This window comes from Mustelus asterias, chromosome 1 (assembly GCF_964213995.1).
Source record: "Mustelus asterias chromosome 1, sMusAst1.hap1.1, whole genome shotgun sequence".
Taxonomy (NCBI): Eukaryota; Metazoa; Chordata; class Chondrichthyes; order Carcharhiniformes; family Triakidae; genus Mustelus; species Mustelus asterias.
In genome coordinates, this window is record NC_135801.1 from 116,387,023 (window position 1) to 116,409,327 (window position 22,305).

Consider the following 22,305-nt stretch of genomic DNA (forward strand, 5'->3'; position numbering starts at 1 on the left):
ACGCACCATACAGGCATAAGGATGGCCTGATGCCCCTACCCAAGCCCCCCCCCTTCAGGCCATGTGCCTTGGAAGTGGCAAAGGTGCACGGCCTCCTGGCACTTTGGGCCCCAAAGGGGGTCAAAGACATAGATCTAGTGGCTGTTTGCCCCAGTGCTGATGCCAGACTGCAGAGGGAGAGTCTTCCAAGGTCCTGGGGGTTGATTTAGCTTTAAATTGAGGGGTGTTGTATATAGGACAGATGTCAGAGGTAGGTTCTTCACTCAGAGTAGTAAGGGCATGGAATGCCCTGCCTGCAGCAGTAGTGGACTCGCCAACATTAAGGGCATTTAAATGGTCATTGAATAAACATATGGATGATATTGGAATAGTGTAGGTTCGATGGGCTTTAGATTGGTTTCATTGGTCGGCGCAACATCGAGGGCCAAAGGGCCTGTACTGCGCTGTAATGTTCTATGATTCCCAGGCTGGGGGCAAAGGGTTGACCTCGCCACTTCCCCCTAGGATGGGAGCCTCCTGGCTGGACTGCCCCTTCTAGCCCTGGCAGACCTGAAGATCACCCCTGGCATGGTGATTTCAGGCAACCTTGTGACCAACACCTTCATTCCTGTCTGTCTGCTATGAAACTTTGAAGTGGTCAGGTCACTTTAATCTCCATGCCCCTTGGTCACCTGGCAACCTTTAATATCACTGCAGCACTTCATTCTGCAGCAGAGATTTCTCTTTCTCTGTCAGCAGCTGCAGGTGTGAGCAAACTGCATTGAAATCCTTTGACCAAGATGTAATTTTCACTGGGAGTGGGATTCCTTCTGCACAGCTATGCACGCAGCCCCAAACTATTCACTCAGCTGTTATTTGAAGTCTCTGACACCTTTGAAACTCTCTCTGTTCCATTGCAAACCTTTGATCTCCATCAATTTCATTGTGCAGTGTTTTGAAATAGGTTTCCATTGACAACTTAATGGATTTCTACTCAGCATCCAGTCATCTGTGTTTATTTACCTTTTGCTTCACGCTTGAATGCATCTCAAGTACCTCCATTATTTGTAACCCCAATGTTTACATAGACTCTAAGCCTGATTGACAGCTGTGGTCTCTTCTAAGGGATTAAATGGTTTCACTTTTTCCTTTGCAGACTACTTATTCCCTTTGAAAGACCCCAGCTCTCAATCAGGCTTAATCTATGAAAGAATAAAATGATTGTAATTTACAAGGGTAGCAGTTATAATTATATCACCAAAATGTTTGATGTGTTTGGGCAATGAACCAGTTTCTATTTGGGAATTTTGCTAGCAAAGTGATAAGTTTCCGAAAGATTCTGCCTTAATACACAAAAGCTCATTAATCACAGGAAAGTCTTGATCAGCTTCATGCATTATTGGTTTAGCATTGAGTCTCATTGTAGATAAGCATGATGTCTGGTATTAAACATTGTTCCTTTTATACAGATTTTTGAGCAGGTCCTAAGTGAACTAGAACCCCTGTGTTTGGCTGAACAAGACTTCATTAGCAAATTCTTCAAGTTACAACAGAATCCAGCTTTACCAGGTTCTGTAATGGTACGGCCTTTTCATACCACATAAGTAAATCTATACCTATGGAAAGAGGTGCTATTTTTATGTTTGAAGAAGGAGAATAGTCATGCATTATTTTTACCATGATGTTTCTTAGACCGTGAGCCAAATTGGTTGTTATATTTTGAATAATTGACTAAAAATAACATTGCTTACTTTCTTTAAAGACTTGTGGCTTTTTGAAAATTGCAAACACCAGTGTTGTTGTGGTTGATAACAGGAGTGGTGCAGTGGTTACCACTGCTGCCTCACAGTACCAGGATCCCAGGTTCAGTTCCTGGCTTGGCTCAGTGTCTGTGTGGAGTTTGCACATTCTCCCCATGTCTGTGTGGGTTTCCTCCAGGTGCTCCGGTTTGCTCCCACAGTCCAAAGATGTGTGGGTTAGCTGGACTAAATTATCCATTATTGTCAGGGGGATTAGCTAGGGTAAATGCATGGGGTTATGGGGATAGGGCCTGGGTGGGATTGTGGTCGGTGCAGACTCAATGGGCCAAATGGCCTCTTTCTGCACAATAGAATTCTATGATACAGCAGCAAACAGTTTTTTCTTTCGTTACATTTGCAATTTTCAGAAAGAACTTTTAAAATTATTAGATTTGTTAAAGAATTTGCTAACCTTTTAATGTGCTCTATTTAAGTTTAAAATAGAATTTAGTGATTTAGTCATTTACGAACTTAATGCATTTCCTTTGTATTATGCAAGTTGTCTGAAACCATTAAAATTGCATTGCTCATCAATAAAGATAGCGCCATGTAATCATTCTCTTGAATAATAAAGCTTTACTGGAAGTTCAGCAAAGACATGAAAACAGATGTATACACCACGAGTTACAAAGAATTGGAAAGGGAGAAATATAAAGTGTTAGCAACTTTATACTCATATCAGTTTCAGCATATGTTGTAACATTTATGCTGAAAACATTTAAACCATATGACTTGATCTGTTTTTTGATTAATTGGTGGTACAATTTGTGCAAATTGTTAAATATTTTGTGACTTCATCTTAGTCTTATCAAAATATTAAATGCAATATATCTGGTGCTGCACTGAATGACTACTCATCTCAATCCGAATTTCAGCTCTCCTTTCGTTTCCATGTAAACTATACTAGCCATGTTTACAGTTTACTCTTCATCCACACCTGCTCACCCTAATGTTAATCACTGTTAAGGCCAGTGTCAACAGCCTACCCCATGTTCAATGCTCAACAAAACCTTCACTCTCCCCAATCCTGGACATTTTCACTTGCTAGGGCCTCAAGCAGGAAGACATTAATGTATGTGGCGCACAGCTGGCTTAACCATCCATTGTGAGGCCTGGCTTAAATACATCAAGCTCTACTTGCCTCACTGTCCTCTGCCAAAATGGGCCACCACTATAAAAATTAGGATTGAAATGACCAAGGATACGTACTCATTCGGGTGAGGTGCCAGGCACCTGGATGGCAAGGATAATCCCAGACTCCTTTTCTCTATGACCATCCTTGGCTTTAAAAGCAGTATCTGCAGTTTTTTTGTTGTAATTTCCTCTATCCCCCCCCCCCGCCCCCTCAGTCCAATCCTTCACGCTACAGCTGCTGATGTTCCTTTCTAAATTGAGTCAATGGAAATCTAGTTAATGAAGAGTGGAACAAAATGAGATAGGAAGCACTTCATTCAGAATGTGATAAATTCTGAGGATGTGAATCTCCTTGCTCGAGAGCAGCATTCTCAGTTGCTTGAAGGCAGGTTTCTGTTTCTCTCCAGTGCGCAACAGTACAAGGGGACAAAAGAAAACAGATAAAATGACTAGGAAGTTATATCTTCGAAGCCCTTAGTGTATAAGCATAGTAATCAATGGTGGAATCTTAGGAGGCAAGGTTTAAAGAACAAAGAAAATTACAGCACAGGAACAGGCCATTCGGCCCTCCAAGCCTGCACCGACCATGCTGCCTGACTTAACTAAAACCCCCTATCCTTCCGGGGACCATATCCCTCTATTCCCATCCTATTCATGTATTTCTTAAGACGCCCCTTAAAAGTCACTAACATATCTGCTTCCACTACCGCTCCCCGGCAATGAGTCCCAGGTACCCACTACTCTCTGTGTAAAAGATCTGCCTCGTACATCTCCTTTAAATCTTGCCCCTCGCACCTTAAACCTATGGCCCCTAGTAATTGACTCTTCCACCCTGGGAAAAAGCTCTGACTATCCACTCTGTCCATACCTCTCATAATCTTGTAGACTTCTATCAGGCCTCCCCTCAAGCTCCGTCGCTCCAGTGAGAACAAACCAAGTTTCTCCAACCTCTCCTCATAGCTAATGCCCTCCATATCAGGCAACATCCTGGTAAATCTTTTCTGTACCCTCTCCAAAGCCTCCACATCCTTCTGGTAGTGTGGCGAGCAGAATTGAACACTATATTCCAAGTGCAGCCAACTAAGGTTCTATAAAGCTGCAACATGACTTGCCAATTTTTAAACTTACTACCCCGGCTGATGAAGGCAAGCATGCCATATGCCTTCTTGACTACCTTCTCCACCTGCATTGCCACTTTCAGTGTGACCTGTACACCCAGATCCCTTTGCTTATCAATACTCTGAAGGGTTCTGCCATTTACTGTATATTTCCTATCTGTATTAGACCTTCCAAAATGCATTACCTCACATTTGGAGCTGGGCCCAGGAGGGAAATCTAAAAGAATCAAATATATGTTAAAGTTACCTTAAATAGAATGACCTGTAGCATATTAATGTCATTTTGTCTTTTATTAATAACATCAGGCAGACTCCATTGAAGTAGATGGGGGACTTCTGTCTCGGCAACATAGCCTTTTGGGAGACAGGCATTCAGTGCCATCGGAGTAAGTATTGCATCTGGAATTATCAATGTGCTTGGCAATAACATTAATGAAAACTTTCTGTGGTTTGTGAATTATTGAGAGGAAACTCTCAGCTACCCTCCAGGACTTTATTTTGTGGTCTCTGATCAAATTTAAGATCGCCTGATAATGGCAATGTGAGAACTTTGTTAAATGGCCATGGAGAACGAGTGTGCTGCATACGCCCCAGTAAAAAAAAAAAGAAATGAGGCACATGAAATATTTTATTTGTAATAATTTAATCATCTTGTACTTACCCCTGGAGTTGACAGAAGCCCTTGCCCTCGTTTCTGAGCTGCCTTTTGATCTCAGACAGTGGTAGAATAATCATTATCAGGTCATTACTTCAGCTTTGAATCATAAAACAATGTTATGAGGAGTAGCTGTTAAACAAAAGCAAAGATAGCACAGCATTTGCTTTGTAGAACTTGTATCTTTGTAGAATTTTTAATTCACATTTTCTCATCAGATACACAATATCAAAAGAATGCCACACTTTGTTAACTTGCATGCAACCTTACTTAATACAACTTGTATGTGGAGTTTGATTGACTCAAGTAATCTTCAGCCTCTATCTGGGCCTGAGAACAGGTGATCTGGTTCTTGTTGATACCCTTTGCAGTTTGACTGAGACTAAAGGCAATTGAATAAAACTTCCAATCAAACAAAAACTTATAGATGTGGAGGATCTCAGTGATCCCAGGTGTTGTTTCCTGGATCCGTACAATAGACAGATGATACAAATCCTTTTGTCAGTAGGTTCTAAAACCCTATCTGAATTAGTTGATCACTTACAGAACAAAGCATGTCAGCATACCAAAACAACTCTCAACCAAAATCTATTCTTAGCATATTTTGTAAACTAGTCACACTTCTGAGAAATGGTCTATTTAATTAAACACACAACCTTGGAAAATCACATGCAGTGGGGCGGCACGGTGGCACAGTGGTTAGCACTGCTGCCTCACAGCGCCAGGGATTCAGGTTTGATTCCTGGCTTGGGTGACTGTCTGTGTGGGGTTTGCACATTCTCCCTGTGTCTGTGTGGGTTTCCTCCCACAGTCCAAAGATGAGCAGGTTAGGTGGATTGGCCATGCTAAATTCTCCCTCAGTGTACCCGAACAGGTGCCGGAGTGTGACGACTCGGGGATTTTCACAGTAACTTCATTGCAGTGTGAATGTAAACCTACCTGTGACTAATAAATAAACTGACTTTTCTAGATCAAACTGAGCATTAACTGTCAATCAGCAAAATGTAAAGTGATTATCAGTGTATTATGCATATTCAAATGTTTGGATTTCTGATTAGAATTGAAACAGAAATGCCCTATTCGTTGTTGTACTTTTTCATTACAAAGCATAATGTGTGAGCTATAAAGATAAATTAGCTTTGCTTTGATGGATAACTTTGGATTTGATTTGTACTTTATCTTGAAGAAAGTTGTTCAGTCTGTTTTTACAGCTTTTATCCCAAGTACATTTGTTACAATAGGTTTTCAGAAGATCAATAAATCATCTAATAGCTGCACTATCTTTTTCATTTGTGTCCTTTTGAACTGCAAACTAATATTAATGGTTTTCTATGTCAAAAGGGCTGAATATTGAGTTGTGTGTGGAGGAATCTTTCAATGTTTAATTGTGTGTTGATAAGCCACATTGTATATAATTGCAGAAAAGAGGAAGCAGGCATTATTCGATCAATGATGATAAAAGTTTTCCGCTGTATTGAGCCAGAGCTAAACAACCTCATTTCACTTGGAGACAAGATTGACAGCTTTAACTCGTTGTATATGTTGGTGAAAATGAGCCATCACGTTTGGACAGCAGAGAATGTGGATCCTGCTTCCTTTCTCAGTACCACGTTAGGAAACGTCCTCGTAACAGTCAAGAGGAATTTTGATAAATGCATTGTAAGTGTTAATTTTTTTTTGTTTAAGAAAATTTTACCTGAAACAAATAATTTATTACCTCAAGTTATGCCTGATAGTGTTGGCTGCATTTAATTCATAAGTATTGTGCCCAGCAGGTTTTATCCATAACCAGAGATGTGCACAGAAATTATTTCCTAGTTTAGAATCTATTTAAAAAGGAACAGAACTAAATGTCATGAAGTGGATAATAAGCGAGTTGTATGATGGGCAGCGTCTTCTCAAAGTAACATAAGAAAATTACTTGTTATTCTGTTCGCTGTCATGGACTGTTGCTATTTTAGAAATGTATTTCAATTTTTTTACTGCCAGTTTTCTCTACTGAAGATATTGGCTTCTTTTGGGGTACATTTTCTGGGTGCAACACATCCTTTAGCATCTGACCCATTGAATCATCCTTCGTCGATGAGTTTTGGAAGACTATTTTAATATTGAACTCGAGCCACTGAATAGTGATTGAGAGTGGGAGCTTTGCCCAATTTTCCTTCCCTAATCCAGGGACACTGAGGTAAATTTTGGCATCCCCTTAACAACTGATTTTAGCTAACTCCACATAAACTGGGAATTAATCTTAGCCTTACTTGATTGTGGGATTCAGCTGGTTAATGTACCACAAAATCCCAACAGGGAAGGAGGAGGCCATTTGGCTCCTCATGTCTGTGCAGACTCTCCAAACGAGCTCTTACCAGGCCCCTGCTATCCTACTCCCTTTCAGGAGTTTTGTCTGAGTGCTTGTGGAGCCGGCTTCAAGAAGGATACTACCATTTGTTCAATGATCCTCCCATTTAATCTAAAGGTTTTTAAAAATTAGTTCACAGGATGTGGGCTTCACTGGCGAGGCTTTGTTGATGAAAATTTTCTAGCGCTGTTATGTGTCACTGATACTCCAGATCTCACTGCAGTACAAGAGTGTGGTAACGGCCCCTACACTATACTTTAGTTGACTTGCAGAACTCTTTGTTGTCCAACACTCACTGCATAGTGTGTAGGAGGCTAAACTGGCATAGCTGATCCTGTGTTGGATCTCCTCATTAATTGTGGCCTTTTGAGAGTAGAGACTGCTAAAGTATGGAGAGAGCTCAACATATTACAGAATATCTCCTTCAACATGTTTAGGAGGTGGAATATTTGGCTGATAAGGCGAGGGTTGATCTGAGTTTCGTTTTGGCAATGTTAACAGGATATGCTTAGTCTCATGTATGCAGTATTGGAGAGGTCAAGAGTGGCTTGTAAATCTGCAGAGTGGGCAATGACACTGCAGTCAGCCGCATAAAATATAAGAGCAGAATTAGGCCACTCCGCCCATCAGGTCTGTTCTGCCATTCAGTCATGGCTGATAGGTTTCTCGAGCCTATTCTCCTGCATTTTTCCCATAACCTTTGATCCCTTTAGCAATCAAGAACCGATCTCTCGCTGTCTCAAATACACTCAGTGACCTGGCTTCCACAACCTTCTGTATATATGTGCATTTTTGGCACTGAGGCAACCAACGTTGAAGAGTTATCCATCTAGGTGGTATTTAATGCTCAAACCAAAAGGCAATTGACCTTTGATGAGGTGAATAGGTACTGTCTGGTAGATTAGAAATAGTATGAGGATTATCTCAGTCTTGCTTAATGTTGATCTGGACTTAGAAGGCAAGTGTTTCCACTCCCACTCAAGGCAGTTGCAATGATACCATTATGAAGCAGTTGCAGTACATTGATGAAGTTTCTTGAACATCCAAATCTTTGGATAATCCCCAAAACCTCATAGTTTACGGAATCAAATTTTTTAGTCATGATGAATGCATGATTTATTTATTTTATTTTTATTATTGTCACAAGTAGGCTTACATTAACACTGCAATGAAGTTACTGTGAAAATCCATAGTCACCACACTCTGGTGCCTGTTCGGATACACTGAGGGAGAATTTAGCATGGCCAATGCACCTAACCAGCACATCTTTCAGACTGTGGGAAGAAACCGGAGCATCCGGAGGAAACCCACGCAGACACTGGGTGAATGTGCAGACTCCACACTGACAGTGACCCAACCTGGGTCCCTGACACTGTGAGGCAGCAGCGCTAACCACTGTGCCACCATGCGACCCCTCTGAAGAGTTCCTGCTGTTCTCAACAAGTTGGTGAGCATTTGCTCACATCATCACCCATATCATAAAATCATAGGATCCTACAGTGCAGAAAGAGGCCATTCGGTCCATCAAGTCTGCACCGGCCACAATCCCACCCAGGCCCTATCTCCATAACTCCATGCATTTATCCTAGCTAGTCCCTCTGACATTAAGGGGCAATTTAGCCTGGCCAATCTACCTAACCAACACATCTTTGGACTGTGGGAGGAAACCGGAGCACCCGGAGGAAACCCATGCAGACACAGGGAGAACATGCAAACTCCACACAGCCAGGAATCGAACCTGGGTCCCTGGCACTGTGAGGCAGCAGTGCTAACCACTATGCCACCGTGCCGCCCATGCACTCAGCTTATGGATTTGGAAAGAGAAAGAACCCCCCCACCCTTCGTTCCCCACCTCTCCCTGACTTCAGGAGCGCAACAGTTGTGACAATCTTCAAGAAGGGAGATAAATCGTGCTGTGGAAACTATTGAGGTTTTTCCCTCTTATCCATGGCAGAGAAAATCCTGATATGCATTCTCCTGAATTACCTTCTTCCAGTGGCTAAGGAGATCTTCCCAGATTCACTGTGGCTTTAGATCTTTCAGACAAACCCCTGACATGGTCTTTTGCCAGATAATTCCAACTAAAAAAGTTAAGTGATGCACTCATTCTGTTGTGCCTGATGTCGAGCAAAAAATAGCTTTCTCAACATATATTGAACAATGCAGTCCATAAATAAGTGAAGGATCTTTGACAGTCTTTTGGTTGGACAATATGATGTAAGATTTTAATTGTTTATTAAAAAATGTTCCAAGTTTTGAAATAGAACGAAGGAAGCTTAACACCTTTTAACAATATCCGAAGAAATCAGCTGGAACTAACAAACTTCAGTCAGTGTGCAAGTAGTCAGAGTTTTAGATTGATGCTAACAAAATTGATTTTGAGTATTGCTGAAGAAAGAGACATGCAGTATAAATTGATGTTCTCTTCACTGTTGGTTATCTTGTGAGCTGTTCTGGTGAGTGCAAAATGAAAAGCTTTGATAGCGTGTTTCTTTTTTTCAGCAATGCTCAAGTTCTGTACTACCAAACAACTATTTAAAATTGATATTTATATATATATTATTTTTTTATATATATGTTACTCCAGTTTCCAATGAGTTTCTCATGAGTTTTTGTTTTGCCTCAATATCTTCTGCAGTGGATAAGGGATTCAGATAATTGCTAATGTACAACAAAGGTTCACCAGACTTGTTCCGACGATGGCAAGACTATTTTATGAAGTGTTTCTCTGCCTCAGAGGGCTTTGGAAGCTCAGCCACTGAGTATGTTTAAAGCAGAGATTGATAGAGTTCTGATTAGCAATATGTAAATAGTGGGTGTAAAAGCCATTGAACTGTCCGGCCAGCCATGATCGTATTGAAAGGTGGAGCAGGCTCAATGGGCTGAATGACCTATTCCTGTTCCTATGTTCCCATAAAGATTGTAGACTTCAGTCTGATGCCCAGATTTCAGATCGATGAATACACAAAGCTGAATTAGTTTGCCATTTGTATGTTCTTTCAGTTGAATCAAGTTAAACAAATGGAAGAAGTGAAGATATCAAAGAAGAGTAAAGTTGGAATTCTACCATTTGTTAGTGGGTTTGAAGAGTTTGCAGAACTGGCAGAATCCATCTTCAGAAATGCTGAGCGCAGGGGAGACTTGGACAAGGCCTACACCAAACTAATTCGGGCTGTGTACAACAATGGTGAGAGGCTGTTGAAATGTGAACTGAATAAGATCTGTATTTGTGATAGTGTCTTTTGTGTGATAATTTATGGTGTATTCCATTCTCAGTTGAAAAAGTGGCTAATGAAAGTCAGAAGACTCCACGAGATGTTGTGATGATGGAAAATTTTCATCACATTTTTTCAACACTCTCTCGTCTTAAAATTGCATGCCTTGAAACAGAAAGGAGAGAAGCCAAGCACAAATATACAGAGCATCTACAATCTTATGTAATATACTCTCTGGGACAACCGCTTGAGAAACTTAATGTGAGTTTTCTTTATTCCACTCGAGTAGAATACTTTGATCTTGCCCTTAATCTGAAGTTGCTAAGATCTCTTGAGATAGTGTAGTTATCAGTGGAACTAAGGATAAGAGTAATGTTTTGCTCAAACATTAATCTTGGACTGGATACAATAATATTTAATCGTCTGTCCTGAAGCTTTCTTCTGTTCCATGTGAAATCACTTAAAGGACTGTTGGAAATGTTAATAATGTGGCACCTTCATGGTTATAAGGAAACAAGCAATTCTTTGGCTCGTGAAGACGCTTGTTATCCAATTAAAAGTAAATGAATATTAAACCAGAACATTAGCAAACTATTAGTGATAACTCCAAACATGGAGTCCTATGCTTTTTCAAAAAAATATATAAAGGCAAAATGATTATTTGAAATATTCCTCTCTAAAGAAAGTGCAAAACTTCATAATCTCCAACTGATTTTTAAAGTAAAAAAAATTGTGCAAGTGACTTAATTATCCAAAGTAATTTCAATTTCCATCGTTATGGTTTGCCATGGCATAACTGTTCAGACCAGGTAAGAATACAAATAACACCACGAGGAATTTTTAAGTGAAAAAAATTGCATAATTGGAACTGATGAATGAAATGGAAGTTCAATTCGTTTAAATTTTTCATATTTATTTGCATGGAACTCCTAATATGACAATATGTTGGAATATTAATGAAATTTGCAGCCACTGAAAAACTTAGTGTAGGTAGAGTCTAACATGTAATGTAGACATGTTTGAAATCTGACTGGGATTGAAAGAAATTGTGGGAAATCAATCATATTTTTGTTAGCATGTTCTAGGAAAGCAAATCACAACAAAAATGCTAGCCCAGAAAAACTAGAGAGAACTACATGTCTGATGATCATGCTTTAGTTTGTTGAGGTGTACTTGTTGAAATCACATTTGCTGTGGATTAAATTTGCCATGAAAAATCCTGTGGAACATTGAATAAACTAAAGCTTTTTAATAAGTGCTGGTGTTATTATTAATTAGTTTCTTGCGAATGCAGCATTTCTTTGAAGGAATTGAAGCTCGAGTGGCTCAGGGTATCAGGGAAGAGGAAGTGAGCTATCAGCTAGCCTTCAACAAGCAAGAGCTGCGAAAGGTAATTAAAGAGTATCCTGGAAAGGAGGTGAAAAAAGGACTGGACAATCTGTACAAAAAAGTGGACAAACATCTCTGTGAGGAGGAAAACTTGCTGCAGGTGGGTGTCATGGAATGTCGAAAATTAAATTCTAATTCAGCTTAACTTTTTAAAATTAATTCACGAATGTGGGCATCGCTGTCCGGCCAGCATTTATTGGTCATTTCTAAACACTTTTTAAGGTGGCAGTCAGCTGCCCCTTGAAACACTGCCATCCATGTGATGGTGCTTGCATAGTATTGTTAGATTGGCAGTTCCAAGAATTTGACCCAGCAACAAGTGGCAATATGTTTCCAAAGCAGATGGTATGTGACTTGGAGGTGGAGTTTGAGATGGTGGTGTTTACAAGTGGCTACTGCCCTTGTCTTTCCAGATAGTGGAGGTTGTGGGTTAGGAACTGCTGTCAAAGAAGCCTTTTCAGGTTGCTGCAGTGCACCTTATAGATGGTATACACTGTTGTTAAAGTGTGCCAGTCGTGGAGAGATTTTAAGGGTGGGGTATCAATCAAAAGGGTTTCTTTGCCTGAAATGGTATTGAGCTTCTGGAGTGTTATTGGAAATGCACTGATTGAGGCAAGTAGTGTATAGTTGTTAGACTCCAGGTTTATGGCTTGCAGGTGGTGGAAAGGAGTTTAAAGTTTATTTATTAGTGTCACCAGTAGGCTTACATTAACAGTGCAATGAAGTTACTGTGAAAATCACCTAGTTGCCATACTCCGGCGCCTGTTCGGGTACACTGAGGGAAAATTTCATGGCCAATCTACCTAACCAACACGTCTTTCGGACTGTGGGAGGAAACCGGAGCACCCGGAGGAAACCCATGCAGACACGGGAGAATGTGTAGACTCCGCACAAACAGTGACCCAAGCCAGGAATCAAACCCAGGTCCCTGGCGCTGTGAGGCAGCAGTGCTAACCACTGTTTGGGCAAGGCTTTGGAGAGTTAAGATATTGGGTCAGTCACCACACAATATCCAGCCTCTGAACTGCTTTTGTAGTTACAGTATTCATGTGTATTTACGTGATCCAGTTAAGTTTCTGGTCAATGGTGATGCTCAGGATATTGGGGATGGCGGGAGGAATTTGATGATGGTAATGACTGTCAAGGAGAGCTTGTTAGACTTTCTCTTGTTGGAACTGGTGATTGCCTGGCACTTGTGTCATGAATGTTATTTGCCACTTATCAACAGAAAAGAAAAGTATTTGTTGATGTACAAGGAGGGAGCAAGGACAAAATGTGGGGAGAAAGTGCCAACTACATCAAAAATCAGGAAAAAAGTTAAAAGGAAGGAGAACTCGGGAGATGTTATTAATGGCAGTGTTAGAATTCAAAAAGAAGGTACAAAAACTAGCATAAGGGCACTTTATCTGAATGCTCGTAGCATTGGAAACAAGGTAAATGAGTTGACAGCACAAATCACTGCGAACGAGTATGATTTGGTGACCATTACAGAGACATTGTTGCAGGATGGTCACGACTGGGAATTGAATATTCAGGGGTATCAGACTGTTCGGAGAGACCGACAGGAAGGTAAGGGAGGTGGTGTAGCTCTGATATTTAAGGATGACATCAGGGCGGTAGTGAGAAATGATATAGGTTCTATGGAAAAAAAGGTTGCATCCATTTGGGTGGAAATTAGAAATAGTAAGGAGAAAAAGTCACTGACAGGCGTAGTCTATAGGCCACCAAATAATGACATCATGGTGGGGCGAGAAATAAACAAAGAAATAACTGATGCATGTAAAAATGTTATAGCAATTATCATGGGGGATTTTAATCTACATATAATTGGCCAAACCAGGTCGGTCAAGGCAGCCTTGAGGAGGAGTTCATAGAATGTATCTGCAATAGCTTCCTTGAACAGTATGTAATGGAACCGACAAGGGAGCAAGCTATCCTAGATCTGGTCCTGTGTAATGAGACAGGAATAATTAATGATCTTACAGTTAGGGATCCTCTTGGAAGAAATGATCACAGTATGGTTGAATTTAAAATACAGGTGGAGCATGAGAAGGTAAAATCCAATACCAGTGTCTTGTGTTTAAACAAAGGAGACTACAAAGGGATGAGGGAGGAGTTGGCTAAGGTAGACAGGGAGCAAAACCTTTATGGTGGGACAATTGAGGAACAGTGGAGGACTTTCAAAGCGATCTTTCACAGCACTCAGCAAAAGTATATACCAGTGATAAGGAAGGACTGTAGAAAAAGAGATGATCAGCCATGGATATCGAAGGAAATAAAGGAAGGTATCAAATTGAAAGAAAATGCATACAAAGTGGCAAAGATTAGTGGGAACCGAGAGGATTGGGAAATCTTTAAAGGTCAGCAGAAAGCCACGAAAAAAGCTATAAAGAAAAGTAAGATGGATTATGAGAGTAAACTAGCTCAGAATATAAAAACAGATAGCAAAGGTTTTTACAAATGTATAAAACGAAAAAGAGTGGCTAAAGTAAACATTGGTCCTTTAGAGGATGAGAAGGGGGATGTAATAACTGGAAATGAGAAAATGACTGAGGCATTGAACAGGTATTTTGTGTCGGTCTTCACAGTGGAAGACACAAATAGCATGCCAAAAATTGATGACAGGAAGGCTATGGCAGGTGAGGACCTAGAAACTATCATTATCACAAAAGTGGTAGTGTTGAGCAAGTTAATGGGGCTAAAGGCAGACAAGTCTCCTGGTTCTGATGGAATGCATCCCAGAATACTAAAAGAGATGGCATTAGAAATAGCAAATGCACTCGTGGTAATTTACCAAAATTCGTTGGACTCTAGGGCGGTTCCCACAGATTGGAAAACAGCAAATGTGATGCCACTGTTTTAAAAAAAGGAGGTAGACAAAAGGCAGGTAACTATAGGCCAGTTAGTTTAACTTCTGTAATAGGGAAAATGCTTGAATCTATCATCAAGGAAGAAATAGCGAGACATCTGGAAATAAATTGTCCCATTGGTAAGACGCAGCATGGGTTCATGAAGGGATGGTCATGTTTGACTAATTTGGTGGAATTCTTTGAGAACATTACATGTGCAGTGGACAATGGGGAACCTGTGGATGTGGTGTATCTGGATTTCCAGAAGGCATTTGACAAGTTGCTGCACCAAAGACTGCTACATAAGATAAAGGTGCAAGGTGTTACAGATAATGTATTAGCATGGATAGAGGATTGGTTAACTAACAGAAAGCAAAGAGTGGGGGTAAATGGGTGTTTTTCTGGTTGGCGATCAGTGACTAGTGGTGTGCCTCAGGGATCAGTGTTGGGACCGCAATTGTTTACAATTTACATCGATGATTTGGAGTTGGGGACCAAGTGTAGTGTGTCAAAATTCGCAGATGACACTAAGATGGGTGGAAGAGCAAAGTGTGCAGAGGACGCTGAAAGTCTGCAAAGGGATATAGATAGTCTAAGTGAGTGGGCGAGGGTCTGGCAGATGAAGTACAATGTTGGTAAACGTAAAATGGACTATTATTTAAATGGTAAAACATTGCAGCATGCTGCTATGCAGAGGGACCTGGGTATCCTTGTGCAGGAATCTCAAGGAGTTGATTTGCAGGTGCAGCAGATAATTAAGAAGGCAAATGGAATTTTGTCCTTCATTGCTAGAGGGATGGAGTTTAAAAACAGCAAGATTATGTTGCAGCTGTATAAGGTGCTGGTGAGGCCACACCTGGAGTACTGTGTACAGTTTTGATCTCCTTACTTGAGAAAGGATATGCTGGCACTGGAGGGGGTGCAGAGGAGATTCACTAGGTTGATTCTGGAGTTGAGAGGGTTGGCTTGTGAGGAGAGACTGAGTAGACTGGGGCTATACTCATTGGAATTCAGAAGAATGAGGGGAAATCTTATAGAAACATATTATGAAAGGAATAGATAAGATAGAAGCAGGGAAGTTGTTTCCACTGGCGGGTGAAACTAGAACTAGGGGGCATAACCTCAAAATAAGGGGAAGCAGGTTTAGGACTGAGTTGAAGAGGAACGTTTTCACACACAAAGGGTTGTGAATCTGTGGAATTCCCTGCCCAGTGAAGCAGTTGAGGCTACCTCATTGAATGTTTTTAAGGCAAGGATAGATAAATTTTTGAACAGTAAAGAAATTAAGGGTTATGGTGAGCGAGCGGGTAAGTGGAGCTGAGTCCACAAAAAGATCAGCCATGATCTTATTGAATGGCGGAGCAGGCTCGAGGGGCCAGATGGCCTCCTGCTTCTAGTTCTTATGTTCTAATTGATTCAATCCAAAATAGTATAAACAGTGTGTAAAAGTTGGAAATGTGGTGAGAATTAAACTCTCCAGTAAGTTGTGGGGGAGTCTCAAACTAAATTTAGTTTAATTTTTTTGAATTTAACTTGGAACTTTAAAAACGGTAAAAGGAACTTTAAGTTAGTCCACACTTCTCAGAAATTGGCTGTTGGCAGCAGTTAATAGTCAATCGGTAAGTGATGACCTTAATTACTGTGAGCAGGATGTTGAGTGAGTGTTAGTAGTTTGAATGTGTCTGGAGATGTATAAAAATGAACAGTTTTTGTTGAGGTGCAGAGTCGTCGTCATAAACAATGTAAAAGTTGGGAATTTGGTGAAAGTGGGATTTCAGTGCAGGGGAAGGAGGCTCTGCTTTTTCCTTGGGATTAGTGTTACAGGTAAATATTTATTGCCATTTACCTATAACTTGGATCAGTTCATTATTTTAAAACATGAGCTAACTTGATTACTTACGTGAACTTCAGTAAATAAAGTAAGGCTATATTGGGATGGCTGGGCCAAAGCTAGGGTAGGTGGTGTGTCACAGCTACACCAGGTGGGTGCTTGTGGAGTGCATTGCAATCCCAGAGAAACACACCTACAGTGTCTTCATCTGGAGGAGATTATGCCCAAGAGTTGTTGAGCTGCAGTCAGAGGTTAAAACTTTGCCGGGCATCAGAGTTACCTAGACACAACACCTTAAGGAAGAAATCGGTATGGTCTGGTTAATGATTTTGGTGCTAACAAGACCAGCATTTGTTGCCCACCCCTAATTGCCCTTGAGGAGGTGTTGGTGAGCTGCTGCCTTGAAGTACTGCAGTCCATCTGGTGTACGTACGTCCCACTGCTGTTAGGATCATGGACAAGGTAGTATAAGTCAGACACATGGGAGCATTGCTGAAGGAGCCTCAGCCTTTGTCTTTATCCAAGAATTACAAGGTTCTTGCGAAAAATTGGATAAAGGATTGCAGGATGGATGAACAAACTGACCATGGAGAATGAAAAACATGTAATGATGAAGGCCAGTATAGATAGGGGGATAGATACCATTGTCTGCAGAGTCAGGAGTTTCAACAATTGTGTTGCCTGCATAGTGCCAGGATAAGGACAGTTCCTCACAGCTGGAGAAAAACTTGGATGGAAATGATTCAGTTGCTGTGATCCATATAGGAACCAGTGGCACAAGTAGAATGAGGTATGAGGTTCCTCTGAAGGAGTTTGCGGAACTAGGGCCCAAATTAATGAGCAGATTATTGCTGAAAAAAGAGACTTGCTGCCGAAGATTTTCATTGTGCATTCATTCGGACACCGGCAAGAATGCCAAATTTCAAAGGGAACAACAATTTTTACTACATGAGAAAAGGGGTGCTGTCTGGTTGGCAAGCCGGCTTTGATTGGTTGAAACGTTGTTGTGGTGAATGTACCAGAGAGGTATTGTTCGCCTTGCTTTTTATTCAAAAAAGGTGCAGCGTCTGGATGTATTCCTTTTGCCTGCAGAGGACAGAGTCCCTGCATATGAATATACATATATAGCTTCTAGCAAGCATTAATGAGCTATTGAGCCCAACTGATAATCTTAAATTGGTTGTTAGTGTATTTCTAGCACACTCAGATTTATTCAGCAAATGCTGCCCAATTGTAGAACCACATCCACATTAGATGTTATGTTCAGAGTTTTGCAAGTATGGGTTGGTTGATTACAGTCAGTACTCTTCCTATTGCAAACTGCTGAAGGAACGTGCTGTTTGATACGATCCGCTCACCATTGAGATGTACAGCCTACATACCAGGTATCGCCGGCACTAAAATTAATATGCCACATTACTTACTTGTGGAGTAGGTAGAACACCTTTTTGACTTGATGGCAGCATCCTATTAGTGGAAAACACCTAATGTGTTGCCTCTACATTGTAGCGGCTAGCTTCAACTGTTGCTCAAATTTCTGAGATACTGTACCTGTCCAAGGTAATTTGAGGTAGACTGGGACTTTTCAAGACCGAAGGTGGCAACTTTAGGCCCATTCGTGAGTGTGCATGTTGAGGGACAAAAGCCATGAGGAGTCCAAAGTGAAGTGAAGTTAGGAAGTCTTTATAACAGGCATAATGGAGGAAAATGCCCTCAATGAACAGAAGATTCTAACATTCTAGTTACAGCCGTTTCATATAAACAACAGTTTTAGGAGCCGGTGCCTCTTGTTTTATCACCTTTGGGTCTTTTGTGGTATCACATTTGTGTCATTTCTCCCAGCTAACACATTTGTGTTTCTTTGAATACCCTGATTTGGTCTCTCTGAATAATCACATTTGTCTCAATATTCCCGATTTAACACACTTGTGTCTCTTTGTCTAGCCACATTTGTGTCTTGTTACTTGATCACATCCAGGAGAGGAAAATAACTTCATTCTGAACTCTAGTAACACTTCCCACAGCACCTGTTACACAGTGAGGAATGATCAGGTTATTATCCTGCAGGATAGCTTTCTGTGCCCTATTTGTGCGTCAAGCCAACAAGATGAAGTCTAACAATAATCTCTAATGTTAGATGCAATTCCACGATTGGGCAGCATTCGCTGAACAATCCCGAGTGTGCTAGAATTACACTAACAATCAACTTACGATTATCAGTCGGGCTCGCACTGTAGCTTATTAGAAGCTACATATATTCATACACGGGGACCTGTGTATGAATATATGTAGGAAAAAGGAATATGTCCAAACATTGCATCATCTTGGAAGAAACTGAAGATGGGGTGAAATAGCTCCTTATGCATTTGCCATGGCAATGCCTTGAACCATAAGAGCCGATTTGCCAACCAATTCACATAGCTTTTCTCATCAAGTACAAATTGTTGTTTCCTTTGAAATGTGGCATTCTTACGTCTGTCCTGATGAACGCAAGAGAAAAAGCTTTGAGACCATGTCTCGTTTTTCAGCAATGCTCAGGTTCTGCACTACTAACTGACTATTAATAAGAAGATTCTCTGGATTACTACCTGAGCCCCACAAAAATTGGAATAGGGTCAGACAGATCAGAGTTGAAGGTGTAAATGAAAAAAGTGGCTTGGGGGACAGGAGTTTCGATTCATGGGGCATTGACACCAGAGGAGAGATTTTATTCTTCCCTCAGTCTAAGATGTGTATGTGGAGAAATGGAGTTGGTGGATGAAGAGGAAATAACCAAAGGGGCTTTTTTTATATTATAAAACCAAATTATAAAAATCATATTTTGAAATATAGAGAATAGTTTTGCCGGTATTTGGTGAAACACTTGGATTGCAACTTGTGCAAATATCTTTTGACTGTTAATTCTGCCATTTCTTTTTTTAAAGGTGATGTGGCATTCCATGCAGGATGAGTTCATTCGTCAGTACAAGCACTTTGAGGGTCTGATAGCTCGCTGTTATCCTGGCTCTGGAATTACTATGGAGTTCACTATTCAGGACATTCTTGAGTATTTCTCTAGTATTGCTCAATCTCACTGAAAAATAACAAGGGATAAGGCACCATTTTAGATGTGCCCTGTGCAATCTCTACAAAATGTTTGTTGCTAAATCCTGTAAAAGCTCCTCATGGCAGGAATTGACATTTAATGCTAGCTTAATGTTATTTGTATATAAAAAAATAGATACTCACCTAAGCAGTCCAAAGCTGAAAAGCAGTTAGTTCTTCTGAATCTGCCTTTTAACTAACTTAAATGTACACCTAACAGTATGTTCAATTAAGGATGTAAATGCATGAAACTAACTTGTTACTTCATATGACGGAAAAATTTCAAATTGAAAAAGTTTAGATGCAACATACTAGCAAAGCTATAGATTGATAGTATTCTTTTCTTTTGGCTGTAATATCTAGCATCTTGGTATTAAATATGTAATAATTTCTGAACTATGGGAGATCTATGTCCGTCGAGGTTTGTTTTGTGATAAACTTTTATGGAAAAGTTCATAGATGTTGAAAAATTACTGAGCCTTATGGTGTTTCTAAAGGAAGTCTGTTTTTAAAAAAGGAAATCATGTCTTCTAAAAATCCATAACTTGACCATCTCTTCCAGTGAAAATGGTTACCATATTCCAGAATAATACAAAATTCTCTGCTGATTTTATATTTACCGCTTAAAAATATAAAGTTTACTATTAATTCAGAATTGCTTCATTCAAATTATCACAAAATTAACTTGAATATTTGAACTAAATTCTTTCTTTGTTAGGAATTTTCATTGATTAATTCAAATTTTTGGATGATTCAATTTTTCTTGTATGAAAACTATTTTAAATTATCGGTAAACTGTAAACAGAACCAAGATTTTTAAAGTTGCTTTCATATCCATCTTGTTTATTGAGTCAGTCAAAAACTGTAACACTCAACCCTTCCATAGACTAAAAATTACTGTTCTACTTTTTGGTTTAATAATACTTTAATGCTTTCAAAGGTTGCAGTCATTACTAAGACCAGATAATGGGCATCAAGAGACAAATTGAAGATTCATGAAAAATTGTGTTGCTTCAGATAATGAATGTCACTTGTAATCAGGTGAAGCACATTATTTCCCTTCCTGAATCATAGAACCACAGAATCCCTCCTACAGTGCCAGAAAGAGGCCATCCAGCCCATCAAAACTGGACCAAAACTCCAAAAGAACATCCCACCCAGACCCCCCCCCCCCCCCCCGCTCTATCCTCGTAACCCTGCGCAGTTACCATGGCTGATCCGCCTTGCATACAGACCTTTGGACCATGGGAGGAAACTGGAGCACCCGGAGGAAACCCATGCAGACAAGGGGAGAACGTGCAAACTCCACACAGTAACCCAAGGCCAGAAACAAGCCCGGGTCCCTGTGCTGTGAGTCAGCAATGCTAACCACTGTGTTACACAGTGACTAGCACTGCTGCCTCTCAGGACCAGGGACCCGGGTTTTTTTCCAGCTATGGGTGACTGTGTATAGTTTGCACATTCTCCCCTTGCCTGTATGGGTTTCCTCCGGGTGCTCTGGTTTTCTCCCATGGTCCAAAGATGTGTAGGTTAAGTGGATTAGCCTTGGTAAATGCTTGGGGTTACAGGGATAAGGCAGAGGGGTCTGTGCATCAGTACAGACTCGATGGGCCAAATGGCCTCTTTCTGCACTGTAGGGATTCTATGAATCAACTTTCATAATAGGTATTGTTTTTCTTTGCTGTCCATTGTCCTGACCTGGAAGATTATATGGAATTACAAAACAGATGGATAATTAATTGTGTGTGAGACAGCTAATAGTTAGTTTGATTTTTCAATGAAAGCAATTAATTAAAATACAAGATAATGCCATTAATTACAGTCAAGACATTTTCACAAAGTCTGTCTTGAGTTAAACCAAGCTGTAAGTTCATTTTAAGAGTTTTGCTCCCAATTTAATTTCTTTGGGTCAATCATGTTGAAAACTTTGCCCTCATTACAACATTACTTCCAAAGATGTGCAGGTTAGGTGCACTGGCCATGCTAAATTGCCTCTTCGTGTCTCGGGATGCGTAAGTTAGAGGGATAAGTGGGGTAATATGTGGGATTATGGGGATAAGGCCTGGGTGGGATTGTTGTAGGTGTAGACTTGATGGGCCAAATGGCCTCCTCCTGCACTGTAGAGTTTCAATGGTTTCTATTATTTCACTTAACGGAAAGCATGTTGTTTCATTCAGCATAATGTAAAAACTCATGCCAATTAACTTTTTATTCAAGTGAATGAGGAAAAAGGGATATTAACATACACCAGTTCAGAGAACGAAAATTGTGCATATAGAACACCAAAGGCAAATCAAAGCAAGATTTTGTGAAGTACTTTACTCTTCCCAAGAAACATCCTTGTTGAAATATTTAATTAGAAATACATAAACATAGATCTGGGAATACTTACGGAAATTCTTCTTCAATAAATACAATCCACATAAAGTAATTTTAGAATACAGAATGAAATCTAGAATAGCAGAGAATTAAGGCATAACATTCCCTCAGAGTTCCCAGTAACTTGATTAGAACAAGATATTTATTTTACAATACAGTGCAAACCACTCTAGAAAATCAAAATTATTTAACACTAAAAATGATAGCCGGCAAGTTCCCTAACTTTGATTTTCATATTCCCAAAATATAAATATAATGAAGATACTCACTTTGACCGGTATTTATCTAACATTTAGATTATTTTGTGGTGTATGTGGTAGTATGTGCATTAACTCTTTATAAACACTAATCATGGCTGTACAAAATTTACTGAAAGGAATGTTCTTGTGCATTATTGTGAAAATAGAGGGAATTAGGCTTTAAAATACCTACAGATATTAATTATAGGAGTGCATAATTTGATAAAATTGCACTAAGGGTGTTCCTTATAATAAACTGACTGAAATTATGATTCTTG

The 22,305-nt window shown here is 40.1% G+C and overlaps 1 protein-coding gene across 9 annotated transcripts in view; it reads left to right on the forward strand.

The window, feature by feature from the left end:
* Window positions 1-19,874, forward strand: part of exoc1 (exocyst complex component 1) — a 73,868-nt gene extending 53,994 nt beyond the window's left edge. For 8 of the 9 annotated variants that reach the window (XM_078217364.1, XM_078217371.1, XM_078217379.1 and 5 more), the window contains 7 exons: window positions 1,449-1,559; window positions 4,337-4,416; window positions 6,107-6,344; window positions 10,045-10,228; window positions 10,318-10,517; window positions 11,551-11,745; window positions 19,250-19,810. In XM_078217364.1, coding sequence (XP_078073490.1) covers window positions 1,449-1,559; window positions 4,337-4,416; window positions 6,107-6,344; window positions 10,045-10,228; window positions 10,318-10,517; window positions 11,551-11,745; window positions 19,250-19,402 — 1,161 coding nt within the window. In that variant the 3' untranslated portion in view covers window positions 19,403-19,810. Of the gene's footprint in view, window positions 1-1,448; window positions 1,560-4,336; window positions 4,417-6,106; window positions 6,345-10,044; window positions 10,229-10,317; window positions 10,518-11,550; window positions 11,746-19,249 lie in introns of all 9 variants that reach the window. The other variant, XM_078217347.1, reaches the window with a different exon arrangement.
* Window positions 19,875-22,305: the final 2,431 nt, after the last annotated feature.